Genomic DNA, 10,256 nt, shown 5'->3' on the forward strand with positions numbered 1-10,256 from the left:
GCCAGCAGGCTCTCCATTACTGTGGTAGGCAGGGCAGGGGAAACGATCTTCCTCCTGTTTCTTCTACCTAACATGCTCATCATTAAGCACGTAAAAGGACCAACAATTTTTTTAAATAAATTTATTTATTTATTTTTGGCTGCGTTGGGTCTTCATTGCTGCACACAGGCTTTCTTTAGTTGCGGCAAGCGGGAGCTACTCTTCGTTGTGGTGCATGGGCTTCTCATTGCGGCGGCTTCTCTTGTTGCGGAGCGTGGGCCCTAGGCGCTCCGACCTCAGTAGTTGTGGCTTGAGGGCTCTAGAGCGCAGCCTCAGCAGTTGTGGCGCACGGGTTTAGTTGCTCCGCGGCATGTGGGATCTTCCCAGACCAGGGCTCGAACCCGTGACCCCTGAGTTGGCAGGCAGATTCTTAACCACTGCGCCACCAGGGAAGTCCAGGACCAACAATTTAATTAAGGATATGGACTCCTAATTCTGTTTGGTGTGTGTCCCTTCTTGCAAAGCCCACACCTCCTCATGAGAGAGAACACTCTCCTACTAGCACAGAGTTTCCAATCTGCATCCTCCCGGCACCAGGAAATCCCGGTTTGAACCTGTCTGTACTTAGTTCTGAGTCTCTTCCCCCAAAGGCTGTTGTATTGCTCCTCTGAAGCCTCCTGGATTCTAACTGATGGAATGGATCAAGATAATGGACGTGCAGGGGAGCACGGTGGGGTTATGTCACCAGCCCCCTGTTAGCAACAGCAAGGCCACCCTCAGAGCCGGCAACTGGTGTTGTCAACATACCAAAAAGCTCTGCACTGTGTTTTAAAATATTTTGTTTTCTTTCTTTTTAAACACTTGCAAAAGGGAGTACTGAATTATAGACAATGCAAAGCTCCAAATCTCTTATGGAGTTATGTAATATTGGTGAAACTAAGAACTCATTTGGGGAAGGGATAATTTTGTTGTTGTTTTTATTGAAGTAGAGTTGATTTACAATATTGTGTTAGTTTCTGATGTATGGCAAAGTGATTCAGTTATACACATATATATTTGTATATATACATATATTCTTTTTCATATTCTTTTCCATTATGGTTTATTACAGGATATTGAACATGGTTCCCCGTGCTATACAGTAGGACATTGTTGTTTATCTATTTTATATATAGTAATGTGTATCTGCTAATCCCAAACTCCTAATTTATCCCTCCCCCCACCCCCTTTCCCCTTTGGTAACCATGAGTTTGATTTCTATGTCTGTGAGTCTGTTTCTATTTTGTAAATAAGTTCATTTGTATCATAGTTTAGATTCCATATATGTGATATCATGTGGGAGGGGAAATTTTTTAAGTCCCAATAATTCTTCTTAAGTTTAGTTTAAATTTCAAGTGATTAACAGTAAGTATATCTTATGAATCATATTAAACCTTCTGTACTTGCTAGGCTCTTCAAATTGTTAAGCATGTTTTTCAATTTTATAAAGTAGAAAAGGTTTTCATTTTAGATGAACAATAAAATGTTATGTCAAAAAGAGAGTCCTTTTCCTTCTACATTCATTGGCAGGAAAGTCCAACTTGGGAAATTTACTGCTTATGATTGAGCAAAGTCAAACATTTAGATTTTACAGGAGAGTCTGTCTCAACCTGATTAACAAAACAAAGAGTGCTTGTTTATCTCTCTGTGTCCTAAACATCCTGGAACTCCCTGGTTTCTCTTAGTCTTTCTTCTGAGAAATGTGACTTACAACACAGTGGTTCAATAAATGAAGTGTGTCCAGATCCAAGTGATTCGCCTTCCAATTTTCTTTGAACTAACTTGATTCTCTGCCTAAATGGAGACTCACATCTCTCTTGATACATTGCGTCTTGCCATACTCCCAGCAGTGTATCCTCTGGTCAGACTTGCTGGATGAGCATACTGCCCAGAAGCAGAGACCCCACTTCTCCGAAGCCCCCAGCCTGATTCAGGAGCTCCAGGCTCACCAGTTACTTCCAGGGATGGGTAACTCACAGCATGGAGACCTGACCCCAGGTCAGAAGGGAAGCTGGGGCAGGTGCCACTCAGAGAAAGACTGGGGATAATGACGTGAGCCCCTGCTTGGCATACCTGCCCTTCTTGGTGCACAGACCTGCCCACCTCCAGGACCTGTACACTTGAGAAAGGCCTGGAATTACTGGCATTTGGACCAGTGAGAAGGTTTTAGGGTCAAGGAAAAACAGCCATGGCTTCCTGTGGTCCAGCTGGCTACCGCATGTCCTAAATGTGCTTCTCAACTTCCACCAGGACTTCCCTTTTCCCCAACTCGAATCTTGTGGGATCCCTCAGACAGATGGGGAGTCATCAGCTGGGGAAGGAAATACTTTGTGCTTCCTCAGACCTTCACCCCAATCCCATCCCAACTCCAATGAGATTTATAAGCTCTAAGAATCTGAAAAAGAATAGATACCTGTATACGCATAACTGAATCACTTTGCTGTACACCTGAAACTATCACAACATTGTTAATCAGCTATACTCCAATATAAAATAAAAAGTTAAAAAAAAATAAATCCTGACTTTTTGTAATGCGTCAGGGCTAGCACCTCACCCTGCCTCTCAACTAGTATTCCCGCCTGGCTGACTCAAGATGCTTTCTGTCCCTCTTACGATGTGTGTGGGGTTTTTGGTTGTTGTTTCTTTTTTTTCTATTTTCAACATTTTGGCTTTCTTTTCTTCTTGAAATACTTGTAACAATAAGACGATTTCTGTTTAAAAGATAGGTTTTATTATTATTCAGGTATGGATGGTAAGGCCAACAGATCAGGAGACAACTGCCATTAAAAACACAGTTTGTTACTCACAGATCCCCAAAGAAGGGGACACATCACACCAAGGGGGACGGGGTGGCCACACGAGGAAGCACCCAGGGTGGGCCAGGGGACAGAGAGAGTGGGAGAAAACGTGACAAACGCCTTTATTGTGGTTTCTGTGGGAGGACCAGTGAGGCAGGGTGAGCGGGTTTAGGACTGGCTCCTTTGAATACTTTCAGCTGGCTCTCGCTCGGCATAGGGGCTGGTTCCTAGCTGTCTGGTACCTGGCTCTGGTGTGATTAGGGCAGGTGGATAGTGGCCCAGAGTGTGAGGGCGCAATAAAGGAGGTGGTTGAGGTGTGAGCTCTGGATTGGTTGGTTTGTATTTGAAAGGCTCACTCACAGGTTAGTTTACTATCACAGGTTAGTTTACTAACCTGTAAGAATTGGCTACCTCTGGGAGAAGCAGTCCCTCCAGGGGCAGGGAGGCCCCAGGATGTGAAAGCATCAAAAACACAGATAAAGAATGGAAAAACATGTTTAACACAACTTCTGAGGCACCCTTGGAGTGGCTCGGGCATCCCGCTGCTGCCAGATGAGCCAGGCTGTATGAGGCTCTTATCAGTGGATGTTGGATCCTTGCCTGGCTTGCTTTACCTTGTTGCAAATCCCTGTAATCTCTACTCCTCTACCTAAATGTCTCCAGTCTCAATCCACACCCAGCGGTCCACTCTTCCTCCTCTGCAGAATGGTCAAGGACCTAGTGAACTCCTCAACGGCAGGTTCAACTATGTTCTAGAGTTCTTGTCAGTCAAAGTGCAAGTGCCTCCTCTTTTCTCGGCTTTTACACATTTTTGTCCCCAGCCTGCCACTCCACAATCACAACCCAAAAAGTGCACTCTCTATGTCCTCCGCCACCAGCCTGTATCCATCCCGCGGAAGCTCCCATTCCTACATCCCCAGTGTGTTCCATCCACTGTTCACACTCTTCTTTCCCCGGTCTGCACCACACCTCAAGTAACAATCCGGTCACCTTGATGCCACAGAGCACTGGCTGCACTACTTGTGCCTGTGCAGGGAGGATGAGATCGGATGCCCATTGGGTCCTCACCATCTCTGCCACATCTCTCATGAACTGTCCCCAGGTGCAGTCCAACACCATTTTAACATTGCCTGTAGGATGGTGAGACGGAGGGTGGTACACACACTTCTCCGTGGGTCCCCATTGCTTGATGTGAAATTGTTTCATCCAGACCTGGGTTAAGGATGATCTTCAAAGCTGTGTGGCTCTACCTCTCTGGTGCCTATTAGGGACATAACTGGTGCTGCAAACATCTCTCCGTTCTCTTGGTCCCTGGGGATGCCCTCTGGCCCAAAGACAGAGATAGCAGTCACCGTTGTCTCCCCCCTTGGGGTAAACCCCAAGATCACGCATCTCAGAGACCAGTGCATATCCCCTCTTGGCCCTTATTTTTTTTCATTTACTTATTCATGGACCTTTATTCACCCATAAAAAATAAATCTGTTGTGTCCCTTAAAAAATTCCACTAGGAATTTTTGATTAGCATTGCACTGAATTTATAAATTAATCCAAGGAGAACTGATATCTTTACTAAGTTCAAACATCCTCTCCATGAACATGACATACATCCCCCACTTCTTATCCCTTAACAAACTTAAATTTTCTCTGTAAATGTTTGTGTATTTTTAAAGTTTTCCCTAGATAGTTAATGTATTTGGTACTATTTTGTATTGTATTTTTTTAACTGTTAAGAATTGGTGTTGGGACTTCCCTTGTGGCGCAGTGGTCAAGAATCCGCCTGCCAGTGCAGGAGACACGGGTTCGAGCCCTGGTCCGGGAAGATCCCACATGCCGTGGAGCAACTAAGCCCGTGCGCCACAACTACTGAGCCTGTGCTCTAGAGCCCACGAGCTACAACCACTGAGCCCGCGAGCCACAACTACTGAAGCCTGCACACCTAGAGCCTGTGCTCCGCAACAAGAGAAGCCACCGCAGTGAGAAGCCTGTGCACCGCATTGAAGAGTAGCCCCTGCTCACTGCAACTAGAGAAAGCCCGTGGGCAGCAACGAAGACCCAACGCAGCCAAAAAAAAAAGAATTGGTGTAGAGAAACACAATTGATTTTTTATGTGAAACATGGCAATCTCACTGAATTCTCTTAATGGCTTCATTAGTGTGCCATTTGATTCTGATGGGTTTTCTACGTAAAAGGTTGCATCATTTAGAACTAATGATAGTTTCATTTCTTCTCTTCCATTTCTTATCCTCCTCATGTTTCTTGTCTTAGCAATGGGCAGGTCCTCCAGGAGAATGTGAAACTGAGGTGATCAGAATAGGACATCCATGTCTCATTCTTGGCCTTCTTGAGAATGCACCTAAAGTTTCTCCTTTACACGTAATATTTGCTATAAAGCAATGATTCTCAAACTTTTTTGTCTCAGGGTCCCATTATACTCTTAAAAATTATTGAGGACCTCAAAGAACTTTTATTTATCCTGACTCTATCAGGATTTAACACACTGGAAAGAAAAAATGTTTAAGCATTTAAAAACACAATAATATATTGTGCTGTTATGAAGTTTTATGAGGATTGAGTTAATTTATGAAAAACCCTTTGCAGAGTATCTTAAAAAATGGTCAAATAAATAAATGAATAAATAAAAACACAATAATAAATCCATTACGTTAACATAAATAACATATTTTAATGAAAATAAGCTTTTTCCAAAACAAAAAAATTAATAACAAAAATAGTAGCTTTACGTTTTTGAAAAATTTTAAATATCTAGCTTAATAGAAGATAGCTGGATTCTCATGCCTGATCCTGCACTCAATCTGTCACAATACATTATTTGGGTTGAAGTATACGAAAAAATTCAACATCACACAGATATAACATATAGGTAGAAAACAAGAGAGCATTTTAATAGCATTTTAAGATAATTCAGGCAATTCTTTGATATGATACCAAAACTTGACAAGTGGTAGTTTCTTAAAGGTCAGTTGCAATGTAGAAATCTAAAACCATATCAATGAACATTTCATACCCAGTACACTCATGAAAAAAATGAGAATGAAAAAGGAAAAGAATATCTTAGTGTTACTGTGAAAATAGTTTTGATCTCACAGACCCCCCTGAAAGGGTCTTAAGAGGCCCTCAGGTTTCCCTAGAACACACTATGAGACCTGCTGCTATAGATTATTGGTATTTAACCTTTATCAAGTCAAAAAGCTTCTCATTATTTTATTATACCTCTCTCTTTTTTTTTGTCATAATAGGTGTTGACCCTTATGAAATGCATGGCTGAGAGGCTGAGAGGGCTTTCTCTGCCCTGGAGCTGAGAGCTCAGCACAGGTACACAGAGTGGTGGAAAGTGCTCAGGGCACAGACGACATTCGGTGGGGTGGCCTGTCAGTTTTGAAGCTCAAGGGCTTTACACATGAGTTCAAAGGATTTAATTTCTGACACATCTGCTGTCTGGCCCATCAGGGACCATCCTGAGGAAATGACCAGGAAAGCAAGGTCCAGGCTGAAGGAACATCCTCTAAACGCACACCTTCCAGCAGCCAGGGGGCCTCCATCCTGGAGCTCCACACCCTCTTCTCCGCAGCCCGGGTGGCCTCCCTGACAGTGGCCACCAGGCAGAACAGGACTTCCTATTTTCTCAGGGTTGCACAATGAGGAAAATGACCTGTGGATGAGGACAGCCATTGGACTCCAGTAAGTTACCCTTTGCAGTTTTGTAGGAGAAATGACCTGCAGGGACTCTCCCCCAGGCACCAGTCCAGCTTTCCTTCTCACCCCATGACCCCAGCACGGATGGCTCAGTATAAACACAGCCACCTGTCCCCAGCAGGTCTGCTCCACCGGTATCAGGTGAGAAACTTCTCCAACGAGTGCTTTCTTTGAAAACACTTACTTTAATTCTTCTGTTTTGTATTTGTCCTGTATAAGGTGAGTGCTGGCAGAGTGGTGCATGGGAAATGCTTTTTGATTAATTACAGGCCGCTTTAGCAAGACACAGCTAGGCCCCAGCTGCCCTCTTCTTCCACCGTAGACACCTTGGTGACCTCTTAGACAGTCTTGGTTCAGGGTTGGTGGGTTCAGCGCTGAGGGCTAGCGGCTCCGAGTGAGGTCCTACTGCAATGTTCCCTAGGAGGACCACTGAGAGTCTAATGAGAACAAGTGGAAAAGAACAGATGGGCTCTCCTTGACATACAAATCCCAAAGTGGGTGTGCAAGGCTTGTCCGTGTCTCCCTGACCCTCTCCTTTCATTTCAGCACAATGAAGCTTTTCACAGGCCTCGTTCTCTGCTCCTTGGTGCTGGGAGTCCACAGCCGATGGTTTTCCTTCCTCGGAGAGGCTTATGAAGGTAAGGCTGATGGAGGGGGGGATGGCACCCAAGGGCCTCTGGGGTTCACCCTGAGCACTCTTAAGGGTTGGAGCTACTGTCTTAGGTGGTGCTGCCCTATGTGGTAGAAGGTGCCAGGTGTTTGGGGAGCTTTTATTCAGACAGATTGAAAACCACAGGATTTATGTCAATCAGTTACTAGAGAAAGAACAATCATCATTCCCAGCTGAAATGGAAGTTTGACCTGAAGACATAAAATAAGTCTTGAAATGGTACAGCATTTCCCTCAGACCAATTGCATGAAGTAGGATGAAAGCTATCCATCTATTTCCCTTCTCTTCTTCTCTCCCTCCATCCATTTCTCCCTTCTTCCCTCCCTTTCTCTCCTCCTTCCTTCCTTCCTTCCACTCTTCTTCTTCGCTTCCTTCTTACCTTCCATTTCCTAATTGGATAATTCAGGGACCTTCAGCTTAGCTCTTGCTCCTGCTTCCTATACTCAGTGACACTGTCCCTGGTTTAGTCTGTTTCCCACCCTTTTCTAGCCTTTTAACTGACCAAAAAAACCGTGTGCGACCGTGGGGGGGAACCTAATAACATATATCAAGCTTCCAGTAGGAACTCGGCCCTTACATGCACTTCAGGGTGACCAACTCTCCTGCTTTGCCCAGGTCTGAGGAGTTTTCCAGGACACTTTCAACGTTAACTGGGGCAGTTCCAGGAAAACAGGGGCAGTTCTGGTTAGGCTGGGACAGTTGGTCACCTACTTACCTGCAGAATATCTCCGTGAGGGAGGCATCTTCCCCCATCTGAAGGGGAGAAAACCGAGGCTTAGAGCAGCCGAGTCCGTTGCCCAGGGACTAAGTGCCAGTCAGCAGGTGGCAGGACAGAAGTTTGAACCCAGCTGTGCATGAGGCCAAAGCTCTTGCTGGGTAGACTTGTCCTAGTACCACTTTCTCAAGCTGAGGGCTAGTCAATCTCAGCTGCATGTTGGATTCACCTGGGGAGCAATGAAAACTATTGATGCCTGAGACCCACCCCAGAGTGTGTGAGGTAATTGGCCTGGGGTGTGAGGTAGGTCTCATGGGACTTTCAGTACCTCCCCAGATGATTGGAAAGTGTAACCAGGCTGAGGAAAAGACCCATTGCTCAAGGGCTTGCTTCCTCAAGCAGCCCACATCATCAATACCGTCCACTAGAAAGTTCTCAAGATGCCATTCACGTGTCTAACAGGCAGGGGAATCAAGTCACAATTAGCACATTCGCGCAGCAGGAATACACTTCTTAGGCATCAGAGCAGAGGTGCTGCATGTCTGCCCCTTTCTCAGAATCTGTCTTCCATGTCAACTCCTCACTCACCCAAGTCCCCTGGATCTTATCCTATGCAGCTTCCTTTTATAACAGTGGTTCGGGGCCAAGGCAATTTTGTGTCCTGGAGATATTTGGCAATGTTTGGAAACGTTTTTGGTTGTCACACTTGGGGAATAGGTTGCCCATTAGTGGGTAGAAGTCAGGGATGCTGTTAAACGTGTTACAATACCCAGGACAGCCCTGAACAACAACGAATTATCTGGCTTAAAATTTCAATAGTATGAAGCTGAGGAATCCTGCCCTATAGTGGTAGCTCCCTTCTCTCCTTTAAACATATCACATAGAGCCCTAAGTGAGATGCAGTCCAGAGACGGCATCATAGGGGCCAGACAACCAGGTCCAACACAGCTGTGCCCCTCCCCCCATAACGACTCTCATTCGAGTTACCAGGAGCAGGAAACTAGGCACAAAGAATGCTCTTCTCAACCTATGGCACTCATGGTGCTATGGCCACAGGATGAAATTGAGTCAGTGGAAGATTTTTCATTCCTTGATTCTTCTCTAAGGTGTGTCACAGCTTTCTGTCCACCTGATAATCCTTTCTCTATATGCATTCCTCCCAGGGGCTAAAGACATGTGGAGAGCCTACTCTGACATGAGAGAAGCCAATTACAAAAATTCAGACAAGTACTTCCACGCCCGGGGCAACCGTGACGCTGCCGAAAGGGGACCTGGGGGCGTCTGGGCTGCTAAAGTGATCAGGTACCAGGGGCCCTGAGGAGGCAGGGGTGGGTGTGAGAGCCTCGGACAGCCAGGAGGGGCCAAGCCCTGGAGAACTTCCTGTAGGGCTGTGGCCTCTCCTCCTCTTATCCACCCTCACCCTCTGTGTCCTGTGTGGGGTCTGAGTGGCTGAAGAGCAGAGCAAGGCTGGTGGGACAGACGATTCCCAAGCCTCCCCCATGGGTGCTGTTCACCCAGCATAAGGGGACCCGCAGGGCTGAGGTGTGCTGAGCCCGGGCAGCCTCAGGCTTCATCCCCTCTTTCCTAGCTCCTGTCAGAGTCCTTGATTCCTTGGAAAGAGGAGAGATGGGGAGGGTGGGCTGTTGCTCGTCAGCCCTGGAGTAATCCCCTACCTGCCCTCCTCCATTCCAGCGATGCCAGAGAGATGATTCCGAGAGTCACAGACTTTTTTAAACATGGAGACAGTGGCCACGGACTGGAGGACTCGAGGGCCGACCAGGCTGCCAATGAATGGGGCCGGAGCGGCAAAGACCCCAATCACTTCAGACCTCCCGGCCTGCCCGACAAGTACTGAGCTGCCTCTCACTCTGCTCAGGAGACGACGGGGCTGTGAGCCCCCAAGGGCAGGGACGCTGAGCTAGTGAGTTCTCTGTCCGCAGATGCCAGCAGATCTAATAAATGCTTAAGAGATTGAATGTTGAAAACTGTGTGTTATTCTTTGATATAAGGACAGCCTATTTGTTCCCAAGGGGTGACGGCTGGACAGCCACGTGAAGGCCGAGTCTGTGCCTGTGTCTTGGGTGTCGGGGACACAATCTCAGCATCATACAGGGCAGACACCCTGCTCCACCCCTTCCCCTAATCAGACCCGCGCCCCTCCAGGCCCCTCTGGTCACAGTGGTGCTCTTTCTAGGCCCTTCTGTATTCAGGCCTCTTCACTCCCTGGCAGTTGTGTCCTGTCAGCTTCTCTGCCCTGGGGTCTAGTCCCCTTAGTTTGTCCTCAGTGGTGTCTGTGTTCGGGCAGGGGACACAGCCTCGGGAGGACTGGATCGTGGAATCC

The 10,256-nt window shown here is 46.6% G+C and overlaps 1 protein-coding gene across 1 annotated transcript; it reads left to right on the forward strand.

Moving 5' to 3' along the window:
- Nucleotides 1-6,648: 6,648 nt before the first annotated feature.
- LOC309667783 (serum amyloid A-2 protein) lies at nt 6,649-9,891 on the forward strand. The gene is made up of 4 exons (XM_082476755.1): nt 6,649-6,749; nt 7,077-7,168; nt 9,079-9,217; nt 9,608-9,891. The coding sequence occupies exons 2-4, from the start codon at nt 7,081-7,083 to the stop codon at nt 9,768-9,770; spliced, it is 390 nt and encodes a 129-aa protein (XP_082332881.1). The 5' UTR covers nt 6,649-6,749; nt 7,077-7,080; the 3' UTR covers nt 9,771-9,891.
- The last annotated feature ends 365 nt before the right edge of the window (nt 9,892-10,256 follow it).

This window comes from Balaenoptera physalus (assembly GCF_965194825.1).
Source record: "Balaenoptera physalus genome assembly, chromosome: 10".
In the NCBI taxonomy this organism is placed as follows: Eukaryota; Metazoa; Chordata; class Mammalia; order Artiodactyla; family Balaenopteridae; genus Balaenoptera; species Balaenoptera physalus.

Excerpts from the sequence above, each read along its gene's own strand:
- LOC309667783 (XM_082476755.1), top strand. The coding sequence starts at position 7,081 with ATGAAGCTTTTCACAGGCCTCGTTCTCTGCTCCTTGGTGCTGGGAGTC. Across the intron at positions 7,169-9,078 it reads CCTCGGAGAGGCTTATGAAG|GGGCTAAAGACATGTGGAGA; the intron begins GTAAGGCTGATG and ends CATTCCTCCCAG. Across the intron at positions 9,218-9,607 it reads TGGGCTGCTAAAGTGATCAG|CGATGCCAGAGAGATGATTC; the intron begins GTACCAGGGGCC and ends CCTCCATTCCAG.